This window comes from Nomascus leucogenys, chromosome 15 (assembly GCF_006542625.1).
Source record: "Nomascus leucogenys isolate Asia chromosome 15, Asia_NLE_v1, whole genome shotgun sequence".
NCBI lineage: Eukaryota > Metazoa > Chordata > Mammalia > Primates > Hylobatidae > Nomascus > Nomascus leucogenys.
In genome coordinates, this window is record NC_044395.1 from 5,935,523 (window position 1) to 5,953,065 (window position 17,543).

The 17,543-nt window shown below is 35.8% G+C and overlaps 1 protein-coding gene and 1 non-coding gene across 7 annotated transcripts in view; both read left to right on the top strand.

Annotated features, from left to right (window-relative positions):
• ARHGAP32 (Rho GTPase activating protein 32) overlaps nt 1-17,543 on the top strand; it is a 307,294-nt gene that overhangs the window by 267,471 nt on the left and 22,280 nt on the right. For all 6 annotated transcript variants that reach the window (XM_030794518.1, XM_030794519.1, XM_003253401.4 and 3 more), the window contains 4 exons: nt 4,612-4,761; nt 15,033-15,135; nt 16,484-16,628; nt 17,063-17,145. In XM_030794518.1, the coding sequence (XP_030650378.1) occupies nt 4,612-4,761; nt 15,033-15,135; nt 16,484-16,628; nt 17,063-17,145 (481 nt within the window). The remainder of the gene's footprint in view (nt 1-4,611; nt 4,762-15,032; nt 15,136-16,483; nt 16,629-17,062; nt 17,146-17,543) is intronic.
• On the top strand, nt 9,747-9,850 carry LOC115830518. Its single transcript, XR_004026070.1, has one exon. It is a non-coding gene; the product is annotated as a U6 spliceosomal RNA (small nuclear RNA).

A 17,543-nucleotide genomic window follows, 5' to 3' on the forward strand; every position in this document is an offset into this window, starting at 1 on the left:
AAAGCCGGTATTACACTGATACCAAAACAAATGACACATCAGAAAAAGAAAACTACAGGCCAATATCACTGATGAATATTGATGCAAAAAATTCTCAAAATACTAGCAAACCAAATTCAACAACACATTAACAAGGTCATTCATCATGGCCAAGTGGGATTTATCCCAGGGATGCAAGGATAGTTCAACATACACAAATCAGTACATGCGATACATCTTATCAACAGAATGAAGGACAATACCGTATGAACATCTCAGCTAATGCTCAAAAAGCATTTGATAAAAATTCAACATCCTTTCATGATAAAACCCCTCAAAAAATAGATATAGAAGGAACATGTGTCACCATAATAAAAGCCATATACTACAGACCCACAGCCAGCATCCTACTGAATGGGGAAAAACTGAAAAACTGAAAGTCTTTTAAGATCAGGAACATGACAAGGATGCCCACTTTTACCACTCTTCTTTAACATAGTATTGGAAGTTCTGGCCAGAGCAATCAGAAAAGAGAAAGAAATAAAGGGCACTCAAATTGAAGAAGCAGCAGCCAAATTATCCTTGTTTGCAGATAATATGATCTTATATTTGGAGATCCTAAATACTCCACTAAAAAACTATTTGAACTGATAAAACAAATTCAGTAAAGTGGCAAAATACAAAATTAACATGAAAAAATCAGTATCATTTCTGTATCCCAACAGTGAACAATCTGAAAAAGAAATCAAGAAAGCAATCCCATTTGTAGTAGCTACAAATAAAATAAAATACCTAGGAATTAACCAAAGAAATGCAAGATCTTTATGATGAAAATTATATAACACTGATGCAAGAAATGGAAGAGAACACAAATAAATGGAAAGGTATTCCACGTTCATGGATTGGGAGAGTCCATATTGTTAAAAATGTCCATATTACCCAGACCAAACTACAGATTTAGTGCAATTCCTATCAAAATACCAATGACATACTTCACAGGAATAGAAAAAAATATACTAAAATTTATATGGAACTAAATAATAGCCATAGCAATCCTAAGCTAAAAGAACAAAACTGGAGGAATCACATTACCTGACTTCTGATTATATTACAGTTACAATAACCAAAAGAGCATGACATAAAAACAGACACACAGACCAGTGGAACAGAATAGAGAACCCAGAAACAAATCCACACACCTCCAGTGAACTCATTTTTATCAAAAGTGCCAAGAGCATACATTGGGGAAATAACAGTCTCTTCAATAAGTGATGCTGGGAAAACTGGATATCCATGTGCAGAAGAATGAAACTAGACCCCTCTTTCTCACCTTATATAAAAATTAAGTCCAAATGGATGGAAGACTTAAATCTAAGACCTCAAACTATAAAACTACTAAAAAAAATTGGGAAAAATCTCCAGGACAATTAGAGGGGGCAAAGATTTGTTGAGTAACACCAGACAAGCATGGGCAACCAAGGCAAAAATGGACAATGGGATCACATCAAGTTTAAAAGTTTCTGCACAGCAAAAGAAACAATCAGTAAAGTGAAAAGACAACCCACAGAATGGGAGAAAATATTTGCAAACTACCCATCTGACAAAGGATTAATAACTGGAATATGTAAGGAGCTCAGACAACTCAAAGGAAAATAATAATTTGATTAACAAATGGGCAAAAGATCCAAATAGCCATTTCTTAAAAGAAGGCATACAAATGGCAAGTAGGTATATAAAAGATGCTGAACATCATTGATCATCAGAGAAATACAAATTAAAACTACAATGAGATGTTATCTCACCCTAGTTAAAATGGCTTTTATCCAAAAGACAGGCAGTAACAAATGTGGAGAAAAGGGAACCCTTTTACGCTGTCGGTGGGAATGTAAATTAGTACAGCCACTATAGAGAACAGTTTGAGGGTCCTCAAAAAATTAAAAATAGAGCTACTATACAATACAGCAATCCTACTGCTGGGTATATACCCAAAAGAAAGGAAATTCATATATAGAAGAGATATCTGCACTCCCATGTTTGTTGTATCCCTGCTCACAACAGCCAAGATTTGTAAGCAGCCTAAGTGTTCATCAGCAGATGAATGGATAAAGAAAATGTGGTACATATACACAATGGGGTAGTATTCAGCCATAAAAAAAATGAGATTCAATCATTTGCAACAACATGGATGGAACTGGACATCATTATATTAAGTGAAATAAGCTGAGCACAGAAAGATAAACTTTGTACATTCTCACTTATTTGTGGGATCTGAAAATCCAAACAATTGAAATCATGGAGACAGAGTAGAAGGATGGTTACCAGAGGCCAGAAAGGGTAATAAGCCAGTGTTGGGGGGGGAATAGGGATGGTTAATGGGTACAAAAAATAGAAAGAATGAGTAAGACCTAGCGTTTGATAGCACAGCAGGTTGACTACAGTCAAAAATAATTTAAATGTACATTAAAAAGTAACTAAAATACTTTAATTGGATTGTTTGCAACACAAAGGATAAATGCTTGAGGGGATGGATACCCCATTTACCCTGGTGTGATTATTACACATTGCATGCTTGTATCAAAATATGTACCCATAAATATATATACCTACTGTGTACCCATGAAAAATTTTAAAAATGTATAGTAGGCTTCAGTAAGACTCTCAGTAATCATCTGCAAACTTAGTAGGTGGATTGAGGCCATCCAGCTTAGTCTTCTAACAACTAATCTTTGAGCTCATGATATTGTTGTATGTTGACTTTTAGCATAATTATCCCTATAAGCTGCACTTCTCAGCAAAAGTCATTTTTAAGGGATTTGTTTACTTTCAGTTTTTTTCAGTTGTCTTTCTAATGTATCAGTCAGTGGAAATATTTTTTCAAATATTAATTTATTCACCTTTTTCCTTGATCTATAAAGGATTTAAGATGATGTACTTAGTGTATTATAGATGAATGTTAATGGACGATCTGATGCTTGTGTGGGTATGTGTTTTGTATTTATATAGCCATTAGGTTGACAAGTGTGTTCTGTGTCATTATGGGATTGTCCTCTTTGCAAAATGAGAAAGAGTTTTCTTTTTTCAGTTATATTCAACAGATTACAAGTGCTATGAAAATTTCTAACCAAGTAAAATAATTTAAAAATTGACTAGAAATGCAAACCGCTTTTACACCATTTTAAGTCTTACTTATTATAAAGATCTCCAAAGCAATATGTTACAGTAAAATTCAGGTTCCTCTTGTAATCCTGTAACATCCTTAAGTGTGTATTGGGAAGGTTTACCAAGCTTGATTCAAACGTCATGGGTTACAACATTTAAATTTGCTTACAGTCTCATAAGGTAAGGTGGTGAGAAGATACAGGGGGAACCAGCCCCCAATATTTTAATGTAGGTTCTTTTCTATTTTCCCGAAGTGTCGGCCGGTCTGAGAAGTAAAGAGAAAGAGTACAAAAGAGAGAAATTTTAAAGCTGGGTGTCCGGGGGAGACAGCACATGCTGGCAGGTTCCGTGATGCTCCCTGAGTCGCAAAACCAGCAAGTTTTTTATTAGCAATTTTCAAAGGGGAGGGAGTTTACGAATAGGGTGTGGGTCACAGAGATCACATGCTTCACAAGGCAATAAAACATCACAAGGCAAATCGAGGCAGAGCGAGATTACAGGACCAGGGCAAGATTAGAATTGCTGATAAAGTTTCATGTCCCTCTGTGCACGCATTGTCATTGATAAACATCTTAACAGGAAACAGTGTTCAAGAGCAGGGAACTGGTCTGACTAAAATTTACTAGGCAGGAACTTCCTAATCCTAGTAAGCCTGGGGGCACTGCAGGAGACCTGGGCGTATTTCATCCCTTATCTACAACTGCATAAGACAGACACTCCCAGAGTGGCCATTTTAGAGACCTCCCCCAGGAATGCATTCTCTTTCCCAGGGTTATTCCTTGCTGAGAAAAAGAATTCAGCGATATTTCTCCTATTCGCTTTTGCAAGAAGAGAAATATGACTCTGTTCTGCCCAGCCCCACAGGCAGTCAGGCCTTATGGTTATCTCCCTTGTTCCCTGAAAATTGCAGTTATCCTGTTCTTTTTGGATGCCCAAATTTCATATTGTTCATACACACGTGTTTTGCAAACAATTTGTGCAGTTAACGCAGTCATCACAGGGTCCTGAGGTAACATACATCCTCAGCTTATGAAGATGATGGGATTAAGAGATTAAAGACAGGCATAGGAAATCACAAGAGTATTGATTGGGGAAGTGATAAATGTCCCTGAAGTCTTCACAATTTATGTTCAGAGATTGCAGTAAAGACAAGTGTAAGAAATTATAAAAGTATTAATTTGGGGAACTAATAAATGTCCATGAAATCTTCACAGTTTATGTTCTTCTGCCGTGGCTTCAGCTGATCCCTCCATTCGGGTTCCCTGACTTCCCGCAACAAAAAGAAAGTACAAAATTATAATGTTATTTATAACACAACTCTTAGCTAAACTTCTGCTGATATTTTCCTAAAGATTATAAAGTATATTCATAATAGGTTATTTTGCTGTCAGCCTCTTGAGATATGTTTTTTTATGCTAAGTAAAATGTAACCTCTTGCCACAACTAAGATCTTTTCTCTTTATTGATTTTTAGTGTCTAAAAAGCACGGCAAGCTCATTACGTTCTTACGAACATTCATGAAGTCTCGTCCAACAAAACAGAAGCTGAAGCAGCGGGGAATCTTGAAAGAGAGGGTGTTTGGTTGTGACCTTGGGGAGCACCTTCTAAATTCTGGTTTTGAAGGTAAAAATAAAATGTGCAAGCTTATACCTTGAGTTTCTGACCTCTCCGTATTGGTTCTCTGTAACCAATTATGGAGTAGATTTGGTCAAATGATACCTGTTTCATTTCAGTTCAGTGCATTTATTAAGCTTTCTCAGGTACTCAGTTCTGGGTGGAGCTGAGAATGAAAAGTCTAAGAATGCACTTTGGCATCAGAGATGCTCATGTTCTGTTCAGGAAGAGTAGGACATTCACACAAAATATATTACAACCACCCTGTTATTTTGCCTTAGTTTCTATTTCTCCCTAGATAGCTTCTTCAGCCAGTTTTGCCACCCACATTTTATGCTAAAATATTTATCTAATTCTTCTTATGGAAAAAAAACTGTCATAGTTTTGAGACATGAAGTGCCAAAATCAATCTTCCAATTTTTTGTTTTTAAAGAGACAGGGCCTTTCTTTGTTGCCCAAGCTGGAATGCAGTGGCGTGATCATAGCTGACTGCAGCCTTGAATTCCTGGGCTCAGGCAGTCCTCCCAGAGTAGCTGGGACTACAGGCATGCGCCACCACACCTGGCTAATTTTTATTTTTCATTTTATTTTTTGTAGGGAATCTGTATTTTATTTTTTGTAGGAATCTATATTCCTTTCTTTATAAATTAAATTATGAATCAAGAATTTAGTTGTTGGATGAGGGGATGGATAGGAGGGAAAGAAAAAAAGTAGTTTTCCTTTTATATTTAAAAATAGCACTTTACTCTAGCATCTCTTTCAGAAATGCCAGAAGATGAAGGCAGGATCTACCTATGATGTTGCTAAGTACCAGAAATAGGTGATTGTGAAATTCCAAATTAGTATGGGAAATACCCATTGTGCCTTTTGAGAAGACCATTAGTGAAAAACAATGGTAAAGTAATAATAATAATACTGAGTTGATAGTATCAAGTTCAAATTAAGGTCTTACTCATTGTTAAAAGAATATCAATGGACTTAGGAATTTAATGCAAACTGTACCATGTTTCTTGAGAGAGCAGACAAAATGTTATTTCAAACAGATGTTATTCCCAAATTAATACCAACTTAATGCAGATCCCTAAAAAAACAAAAACAAAAGAAAACCCTGAGGATTACTTCTGCAACTAAATGCACATGGAAAACTCAACCAGTGAGACTGTCAAAGAAAAAAATCAGTGATAGGATGGGAGACATCTAGTTTTATTATATATTAAAACAATATTCAAAACTAGAAAAGCAGAGTTTTCACTGGGTGCAGTATCTCAAGCCTGCAATCCCCCAGCACTTTGGGAGTCTGAGGCAGGCAGATAGCTTGAGCCTAGGAGTTCGAGATCAGCCTACACAGCATGGCAAGACCTGGTCTCTACCAAAAATACAAAAATTAGCCGGCGTAGTAGTACGCACCTGTAATCCCAGTTACTTGAGAGGCCGAGGTGGGAGAATCACCTGAGCTCGGGAGGCGGGGGTTGCAGTAAGCTGATTTCACACCACTGCACTCCAGCCTGGGCGACAGAGCAAGACGTTGTCTCAAAAAAAAAAAATGTTTTTTTTTTTTTTTTAAAGGCAGAGTTTTGTGCCGAGAATAAAATGTGAGTGAAACAGCTTAGAGTGTTCAGAAATAGTTGTTACTGTACATAAGAATCTGTTGTGAGAAAAGTATGGTTTTAGAACCATGTCATGCAGAAGAGCTATTTATAATACATATTGAGATAATTAAATAGTTTTGAAAAAAATTCACACTTCATCATACTGAAAATAAACTTCAAATGTATAAGTTAACCATTTTAAACTTACAGAATTGCCAATGTGAATTGATTTTGTTTTGAGATAAAATAAATAATAGCTTTCTCAGATTTAAACAAAAAACATAAAGAAATGACTTAAATATATATATACTTTTCATATAATGAAAAATAACAATGTAGAGGGAGAGGTACCATAGACAAGGAAATATAATCATTTTTTGGATATGATGAAATGCTGCTATTATAGTGTATGAGAATATCATTTCAGATTTTTTAGAAAATTAAAGTTCCTGAGTAAAAGAATGGAGAAAAGATACAAACATTGAACTGTCACAGGGCTATAAATAATAAACAAAATACAGAAAAATGTTTATCCTTATTTGTAATCATGGAAATGTATCTTTAGGCAATTTTGAAATACCCTTTGACCTTGGTAAATAGTAAAATAACAAAGCTGTTTTTCTAAATTATGATATCCAGTGCCATAAATGTAGCAGTGATTTTCACCAATAGGTTTCAGAGGTTCTGATTTAGCACTACCTTTTTGGAAAACATTTGACATTTCATAGCAAGACACTTTATAGTGTTCCTTTCATCTAATGAATCCATCCTTAGGGACTTACCTTAATGTTATAATTAAGTAGAAATAAAAATGTTCATCATAGCATAATGTATGAGAACAAAGAAAATGAAATACCCAAGTTTGGGAGAATGTTCTTTTTTGAGATGGGGTTTCACTCTGTCATCCAGTCTGGAGTGCAGTGGCACAATCTCAGCTCACTGCAACCTGTGTCTCCTGGGCTCAAGCTGTCCTCCTGCCTCAGCTTCCTGAATAGCTGGGACTATAGGCATACACCACCACACCCAGCTAATTTTTGTATCTTTTGTAGAGGTGGGATTTTGCCATGTTGGCCAGGCTGATCTTGAACTCCTGGACTCAAGCAATCCACCCACCTTGACCTCCCAAAGTGCTGGGATTACAGGCGTGGACCACCACACCCATACAGGGGAATGTTCTATAAATGTTGAAGCTGTTAAAAATTTTAAGTTTGAGCTGGGTGAGATGGCTTATGCCTGCAATCCTAGTATTTTGGGAGGCCAAGGTAGGAGGATCACTGGAGGCCGGGAGTTGACACCAGCCTGGGCAGCATATAGCAAAACCCCATTTATACAGAAAAAAGTACAAAACGAGCTAGGCATGGTGGCACACACCCGTACTTTTAGCTAGTTTGGAGGCTGAGGTCGGGGGATTGCTGGACCCCAGGAGTTGGAGACTACAGTAAGCTATCATCTTGCCACTGCACTCCAGCCTGGGCAACAAGACAAAACCCTGTCTCTAAGTAAATAAATAAGTTTGAATACAATGTAGGAACCTGAAAAATATTATCTATAAATAGTAGATACAACTTTTAAAAGTCTGGATACTTAGGTGATATGAAAAATGAATGTAATTATAATAAAGTATTAGAGAATACTGTTGTTTTTTTTCTTAGTTGTCTTGCTTTTTCAATTAAAAAAATTAGAGGAATATTAGAAATGAATTTAATAATCCTGGAAGATTAATCCCTCTTTGCCAAGTTAAACTCAAATGACTAGAAAAAAAATTAACTTGTGACATTAAAGTGTAATTGAAATTCAGTAAACTTTGGGAGCCAGAAACCTCGAAGACCGAGGTCAGATATATTATACTTGGCAATTAAAATGACTTCTTGTTTCATCAGGGTTGGTAAGAAATGAATAAATATTCATAAGAAGGATATTCATTTGAACATTCAAATGAAGCCTAAATTAGCAGGAGAAGGGAAACCTTTGAAGTTTATCAACTAAAATTTTAATTAGGAAATAAAATGGTTTTTTAATAGCTAAGTGATTTAGTAGTTTGTCTTTGATTTAATGACTGTGAGGAATTTCAGTTTTTTCAGATTTTAAGACTTCATCGGGGGCTGGGTGTGGTGGCTCATGCCTGTAATCTTAGCTTTTTGGGAAGCCAAGATGGGAAGAGCACCTGAGCCTAGGAGTTTGAGACCAGCCTGGGCAACATGGCATGTTTAACACCATGTAATATGTTAAACCTTGCTTAGATGTGATCATTAATATGAAAGAGAGACCCAGCATGGTGGCTTACGCCTGTAATCCCAGCACTTTGGGAGGCCGAGACAGGTGAATCACCTGAGGTCAGGAGTTCAAGACAAGCCTGGCCAATATGGTGAAACCCTGTCTCTACTAAAAATACAAAAATTGGCCAGGCGTGGTGGCGCATGCCTGTAATCCTACCTACTCAGGAGGCTGAGGCAGGAGAATTGCTTGAACCTGGGAGGTGGTGGTTGCAGTGAGCCAAGATCATGCCATTACACTCCAGTCTGGGCAACAAGAGTGAGACTCCATCTCAAAAAAAAAAAAAAAAGAAAAAAAAAATGAGTTTTCCAATTTGTCCTGCCATGCTCATTAGCTTTCAAATATCAATTTAATTTTAGTTGTATTTAGAGGTTTCAGTTATGTTTCCATTCTTCATAAGGATGATAGGGGAGGACAGAGGCTATTATATCTGAAAAATAGCAGGTTAAACTGAAAAATAGCAGGTTAAACTACAGTATTCATCTGTTTCCTAATTATGATAAAATCTATTTGAGTGGAACAGAGTTTTTTGGTATCATTGATTTTTTATCATTGATTTTTTTGTAGAGACACTGTCTCTACAAAAAATTTTAAAAAATTAGCTGGGCATGGTGGCACGTGCCTGTGGTTCCAGCTCCTTGAGAGGTTGAGGTGGGAGGATCTCATGAGCCCAGGAGGTCCAGGATGCAGAGAGCCATGATCACACCATAGCACTCCAGCCTGGGCAACAGAATGAGACCCTATTTAAAAAATAATAATAATAATAATAATAAAAGACTTCATATGTATTGTCCATGACCTATAACCACAGTTATATCATATGTGTGTATATATTTACACATACATATATAGAGAGAGACTATTTCAAAGTCTAAATTAGAACAATTAGAATTGATTATATATTTTAAACTCTAAAATAATTAGAATAAAATGAAGAAAAAATGATTATATATTATATATATAATTGTGAGGAGAGATGAGACACCTACAGTATATATAATATTGATATATATCATATATAATTGTTCTTTCTCAAAGTTTAGACTTTGATATAGTGTCTTTGCCCTAAACAAAATTAACCTTGCACTAGATTTTTCTGAGAAGGAAGCTCATATCAAAATTACGTTTTATGTGCTTGCTTCGACAGCACATACACTAAAATTTGAACAATACAGAGATAAGTGTGACCCCTGCCCAAAAATGACAAACAAATTCGTGAAGCATTCCATGTAAAATAAAAATTTTTTAAAAATTATGTTTTGCTAAATGGTTAATTCTCTGAATATTTCCTAGTGAAAAATCAGCTTTATAGAGAGATTATCCTATTATACTTTGTAAACTTCTGAGTACCTGTCTGTTGGAGCAAGTGACAAACTTACCTGTGTCTTCTGCACAAAGTGTAAGAAATCACACAGGAGCCTGACAAGGCAGTTGTCTTTTTATTCTTTTATGTGTGGTCCCTGCTGTTCAATCAGGATGATCATAGTTTTAGCTATCACAAACCAGTGTTTATAATTGAGTGTATTAAACATTATATCACAGTTATTTGTAGAACTGATTATTTAAAAATCTGCCCACAAAAAAAAGAAGTAAATAAAAATCTGCCCACATAGTACTTTCTTTGAGCACAGATTATACTAATTTGTCATTTACTTTGGCATCCTTTTGTTTTGTTTTGTTTTGATACGGAGTTTTGCTCTTGTTGCCCAGGCTGGAGTGCAATGGCACAATCTCGGCTCACTGCAACCTCCACCTCCCAGGTTCAAGCAATTCTCCTGCCTCAGCCTCCTGAGTAGCTGGGATTACAGGTGCCCACCACCATGCCTGGCTAATTTTTTTTTTTCCTGTATTTTTTGGTAGAGACAGGGTTTCACCATGTTGACCAGGCTGGTCTTGAACTCCTGACCTCAAGTGATCTACCTTTCTCAGCCTCCCAAAGTGCTGGGATTACAGGCATGAGCCACTGCCCCCAGCCTACTTTGGCATCCTTAATGATAGCTTTAAAATGTTGTGTCGTTGTTGTTGTTGTTGTGACGTTAATTTCTTTTTCTGGTATCACTGATTTTTTCATAAGACTTAGTATTTTTTTTTTTTTGCTGTACATATTTAGAACTGAATTTCATTAAAAGTGTGAATTGAGAGCACTAAAACAAAATAGTGAGAGGTTTATAGAAAACTAGGTAAAATTATGTTTGGTACAAAATATTACAAATGTTTTGAAACCCTCGGAGAGGACTCTCTGTTCCCTGAACATATTTCTGTGTTGTATTTTATGCACAAAATTTTAAATCAGAGCACAGTAGGAAAAAGCGAAGCCCAAATAACGCCAGAAATTAATCCTTTAGGTAGTCATATTAGGTAGAATGATGATGCACATTCTAATAAGTAATACTGTACTCATGTCCCTTTAGCCTGGAAACCACCTCCCTGAAACTGGAACTCAGCTTTTTCGTCTGTATCTGTAATGCTTTCATGATGCCTGCAAAATAGAAGAGACTTAATAAATACATGATTGATGAGTGAGTGAGCGAGTGAATGAATGAAAAGAGCAGAAACGAAACTGTCAAGAAAAAAAATCAAAGATCAATTCTTGTTGTACTTATTTCCTACTTCTTTTAGCCATATTCTAATTTTAAGGATCATTGATTTTAATTTAAATATGTACTTCTTATTCTGTTGTCATATGATGATATTTTAAAAACTAAGAATGTAAAATCAAAGTAAATCAGAAGTGTATTATGTGGAGAATGTGGGAATGATTCTGAAAGTCATACCATCTTTTGGAGGAAGCATTTTGGAGGTTTCTAATGTTATATTTTGACTGGGTCGTTATTCGGTGTGCATTTGGCTGGTTTATTAGATGGTTTGGGGGTAGCTAGTAAAGTGCCTTTTTTCAAAACTAGGATTTTTTTTTACAAAACATAATATATTGGATTCTTATATTGCTTTCCTACACTTTCGTGAAAAAATAAAGCAGGTCTTTTCTTTTTTCTTCTGACATTGTTTTTCAGTTTCTGCTCTCTTTTCTTCAAGATTCAAGTTTATGCTTTTCTTTGATTTTGCCACCTATTTGTATTAAATGACTCATTTGTCTCCCTTAAACTTATAAGTAATAGTTATGTAATTTTATTTATTAAGCTCATTATGTGATTGTTTTATAGACATTCAGTGCTTCTACTCAGGGAACACAGAATGTAAGAAAACGATTCAGATGCTTGCCATGAAGTATTGTGTGTGTAGAGACTTGGTCATATTATCAGGAAAAGACCTCTAATTCTCCATATTTTCAATGTTTTCCTACTTATTTGGAAGAATAAACAGATATGAATCTAATAACACACAGATATACACATCCAATGAAAATTACCAATACCTTTTTTTTATAAATGGTAGCTTGTTTTTATGAAAAATTTATGTGTGCTCGGAGAGCCTGATAATATGGAAATAAAATACTGTGCTCTGAAGGGTTTTCTTGAAGACCAACCTTTGGTGTACCTGGGTGAATTAGCATGCTAATTTGGAGCATATATAATGAGAAGCATCTTCTCAGTGCTTTACAGGAAAGAATTTTAACTATTTTCCTAAATAATGATGTTAATTATCCCAGTAATCTCTAAATATATTCCCTTTGAAGCAGATGACTGAAATTTTGTAGCCCTAAATTTTATTATTCCAATTCCAGTTTTTAGAATTGAAACCTAAGACACCAAGGTTATCATTGGTGGGACAATGTTAGAAATAGAACCCAAGCTTTTATAAAGATGCTATGTATTTTGCATATCATTTCGACACAGAGGTTGCTTCTAATATCAATTAAATCCACAAGAAGTACCCAGCAATTCTACCTGCTGTTCATCTTTACTACATAACCATAACCTTTTCTTGTTACTGAAAGTCTTGAATATTTTTAGAGGCAGAAAGCATGTAGTTGAAAATGTATTCATATGAATACAGTTCCATATGAAAACTAAGGTTCCTTCCCTGCTAACTTGACCAGATAATGACTATTTCAGGCTCTCAGGGCACTGGTAAATTAATTCACTTGCTAATTTTATACATTGTGTCAGGACGGTGTTCCTGGGTTTTAAATATACAAAGATGAACGATGCATGGTTTTGCTCTTGAAGAGCCCACAGTCAGAAAAGGGTAATAGTTGTATAAACGAATAAATGATAATTTGACATATTGTTCTGTGAGCACGTAGAACACAGTGCTCAGCCACCCCTACTTGTGGGTATTCAGTGAAGGCTCGTTTAAGAGTGATAGTTTAGCTGGATTTTGAACAATAGCCAAGAATTTTTTCTATATGAAGAGCATTATGGGAGAGAGTCCAGATAGAGGAAATTGTTTTGTGAAGAAGTCGTAGGATGGTTGGTTTGTATGGCAAAAGGTAACACTTCACTTGGCCTAGAGTTGTGGAATATGGAAATACAATAATAAAGTATAAATTGTGAAAGGCCTTCTCTGCTGGGCAGTATATTGCAGACTATAGTTAAAAGCATTGGCTCTGACTGGATAAAGAAGATGTGGCACATATACACCATGGAATACTATGCAGCCATAAAAAAGGATGAGTTCATGTCCTTTGCAGGGACAAGGATGAAGCTGGAAGCCATCATTCTCAGCAAACTTACCACAAGAACAAAAAACCAAACACCACATGTTCTCACTCATAACTAGGAGTTGAACAATGAGAACACATGGAATAGGGAGGGGAACATCACACACCAGGGCCTGTCGGGGGGTGGGGGGCTAGAGGGGTGGGGGGCTAGGGGGGTGAGGGACTAGGGGGATGGGGGGCTAGGGGAGTGGGGGACTAGGGGAGGGATAACATTAGGAGAAATACTCAATGTAGATGACGGGTTGATGGGTGCAGCAAACTATCATGGCACGTGTGTACTTACGTAACAAAACTGCACGTTCTGCACATGTACCCCAGAACTTGAAGTATAATAAAGATGTATGTGTGTGTGTATGTGCACGCAAATGTGTGTGTGCGCACATGTGTGTGTGTGTTAAATAAAAAACAAAACAAAAGCATTGGCTCTGTACTTGGACTGCCTGAGTTGGAATCTCTCACTTCTGCCAGTGTTTCCTGCCTGCCCTTGGGTAAAACTTACTCTCTTTAAGATATAATTTCTTCTTGTAAAAATGGGAGTATGATAGTACTTTCCTTGTAGGATTTCTCTGAAAATCAGAGAGTATCCATTGTAAAGTACTTAGCCTGACATATATTTAATACTTAATACTATCAGCTGCTGGTTTTTGTTTTTTGATTTTTTTAATCAAAGATAAGGAGATTAAGTTTTAAATGTTGTTATAGGATCTGACAGAATTTAAAGATGGACTCCAGGAAGGACAACAAAAGTCAGGAAAACCAAGGAAAAGTTGGTTATAATAATAAAGGAATGACAATATACTGTTAATGAAATACATTCACTAAAATTATCTTATTAAAATGCTTATTTGTTTCATTTGCCACTCTGAATATTTCATCTCTAGTATAGTAGCTCTTTGCAGACCAAATTTTCCAAGCATTTCTGTTCAAGGATTTTAACTAACCCTATCAAATGATCGTACTAAAGTCTGTAAACTCATCAGTCTGCATTGCAAAACAACTCATGTTAAATTCTCAGCTATTATAAATGTTTGAATGGTTGTAAAATGTTTTATCATATACTTTGAAAATTCTGTCCTATACTGCATGCCCCAGCATAGCTGTCCAGTGTGTATTCATGGAGCTAACCAGGGAGAGTGCCCTTTATTATGAACTGATAATATAAAGTTAAAATATCAATAAAGTTAATGTAAATATGGCCAGGAAGTTACAAGGTTCCATCTATTTGAAATTGCCTTGGCCTTTGCATTATATTGGTGTTTTGTTTATTGAATAAAGTCAGAATTTGCATTAACTATGAAAATATAGAAGATACTTTTTAAGAAGTAAAACTTTGCAGCACTTACAAGCAATTATGTTGTTGCGATAAGCATTTATCCCAATGAATTTATATATTCCTTTGCTATATATGAAAGTCAGCTGAGCAGCTGTATTTCTTAAAAATCTGGCATGGTGTTAGGACTAAACAGTTCACTTACTGTAACGTGTAACTGTAACATGATCTAAATGAGTCTATTGCAGAAGAGAGACTGTCCTAATAATGTATGAACTCTTTTACTCAGTTAAATATCATGACATAGAACCAGTCTTGATTATTCAGGAATTAGTTATCTAATTTAGGTGGGAAATTAAGTAAGTATACCCTCATCATTTTTTGTAGTAGATTAATTTTTGCCCCTTTTAACTTTAATTTACAAATTTTATTTTGCTTTTGTAAACCAAGACAATCTTATTTTTTGGCGACTTGGGTTCCAATGAATACTACCAATTTCATCTATTTCTTTAAAAATTCTCTTTAGTGCCCCAGGTTCTTCAAAGCTGCACAGCATTCATTGAGAGATATGGCATTGTGGATGGAATATATCGCCTTTCTGGTGTTGCCTCCAATATCCAGAGACTACGGTAAAATCTTATATGGCACTTTTTCACTCCTACTTAACTAATTAAAACGAAAATATTTTAAAACGGATTCACTTACTTTGTAACCTATTTTCATTAAAGATAATTTAGATAAAATAGGAAATAATATCCATGTTATTCTCCCTGTATACTTTTCTAAATGGCATTTTTTCATCTGTAGTATCAGAACCATGCACCTTAATCTCTTCAGTACTTGTATTTTGTCTCTTTATAGTGTTTGAAGATTTTAGCAAATTGAGTTTGAACCGATGACAGCCATGAGAGATAAAATTTGTATTATAATAGAATTATTCTTTAGGTGTTAATTAAAATGGATGGGAATGGAACATTTTCTAATCTCCTTTGACCCTGATTCTGTGTTTATGTTCAAGTATGCATCTCTACATATTTCACATCCTCCCCAAATCTTCTCTTGAGACAAAAGCAGTGACAAACTCTGTGCCAGCAATATTTTATTTTTGCTTAATCTCTTGGATTCTAGACTGTTCTTGATATGCCATTACCCTTTCTTTTTTACTGTAGTACATGGTAACTGCCATTATTCTGTAGAGATTTTAATATTTTAACAGATCACAGAGCCCATCTCAGTTTCGGGGAATACACGCTTGAAAAACACATAAATTAGTTCTTGTACTAAAGACAGTTTCAGTCTTCAGTTTAAGACAAAGTAAATCTCATATTCATATTGCACACACACATTAATCCTCTAGGTAGATGATAAGTGGTCTCATGCCTGTGGATTAATATTAATTAACCTCCTGGAGAGTGAGCTTATTCTGCCTTACTATTCTGTGTACAACTTGTATTTTACTCATTCTAATGATACAGATTTTCCTGCCTATTAAAATTTGTCATTAGCTAGGAATCGCTTTTTGTTGTTTCTGACTTTTTTATCCTGCTTCGGGAAAGCATTTCTGTGTTGTACAATTTGTATCTGAGGAATTTCTGTTCATAATTGTTCAAAGATCAGTTGCCATTCAATGCTAGTCTCTGGAATTGCCAAAATATTGGCTATTCAAGTCATTAGCAATTAGGAGTCCTGTTTTCAGACTGTTGTACTATAAGAGCCGTTCATTTGTATGTATCTCAGAGGCTATTGTCCATTTTAATATTAAAGCTGTGCCCTTAATTTCCACATAGACATCTGTCTTGTACTAAGACATCCAGTTGTTGCTGAAGTCCAAACACAAATGAAATACAATAAATGGAAGATAATAGCAACTCACTGAGATAGAGCTGAACACTTTTGGAGCTTATGCTTTCTGTTTTTAAGACACATATTTGCTCTCCTCAATCAAATGATTTGCTTGTCCTCTTCTGTCTACGTCAGCCATGAATTTGACTCTGAGCACGTCCCCGACCTGACGAAAGAACCGTATGTTCAGGACATCCATTCTGTGGGCTCCCTATGTAAGCTGTACTTCCGGGAACTCCCAAACCCTCTGCTTACCTACCAGCTGTATGAGAAATTTTCTGTGAGTACAGGCTACTTTTGAATCTAATTCTTTGTGGAACTTTGCTGTGCTTTTGTTCAAAACACACGAACATGGGTTTGGTCACATGTAAGAAATAGTTCTGTGACTGAAATGACTCCTTAAAAAAACAAATATTGCCAGCTAGTCTAGTGGTCTTTGCTGTTTTCACATTGTCATTCTTGTGCTTTCTGACTTTGAGCTGCTAGTCTTGTCACCCTTAATACTGATTACCATCAAGCCTTTTTAAAATTAGTTTCGTAGATCTCAGTGTTCACACTGTGTGGAAACAGTTGACTTCCTTAATACGATGTTGTGTTTCCTCGCCATTTTGCATCCAAGAGCAAAGCAAGTTGATCTCAGAGTGAAAACTGAATTGTAAGTGAACTTTCATTTTTACCAACAGAGCTCACTATTTTGTACTGTGACTGTTCTAGGATGCAGTTTCAGCAGCAACAGATGAAGAAAGGCTGATAAAAATCCACGATGTCATCCAGCAGCTCCCCCCACCACACTACAGGTCAGCCACAGTGGGTAAATACCAAGCAGAGGTAGAAGTCAGTTGACCTGTAAATGTTTTTTTTTCCTTTGGATTTCTATTTAAACTTCCTTGGAGTTCTAATTGAACTTCCATTTCATACACACACACACACACACACACACACACACACACACACACACTCTATGTATGTGTACCTATATATATATGTATATGTTTATGTATAGATATTCATTTGTCCTTAGATCCCCAGGGCCTGGCACACTGCTTAGCATTCCATAGGTTGAATGAATGAATGGATGGACAAAGGGATGGCTGACTGAACTTGGGCGTTTTTTGTTTGTTTGTTTTAGTTTCTTCTTTGGTTTTATCGTTGTTGCTACATTTTAAAACCTAATTTGATTTGTGTGTTAGTTTGG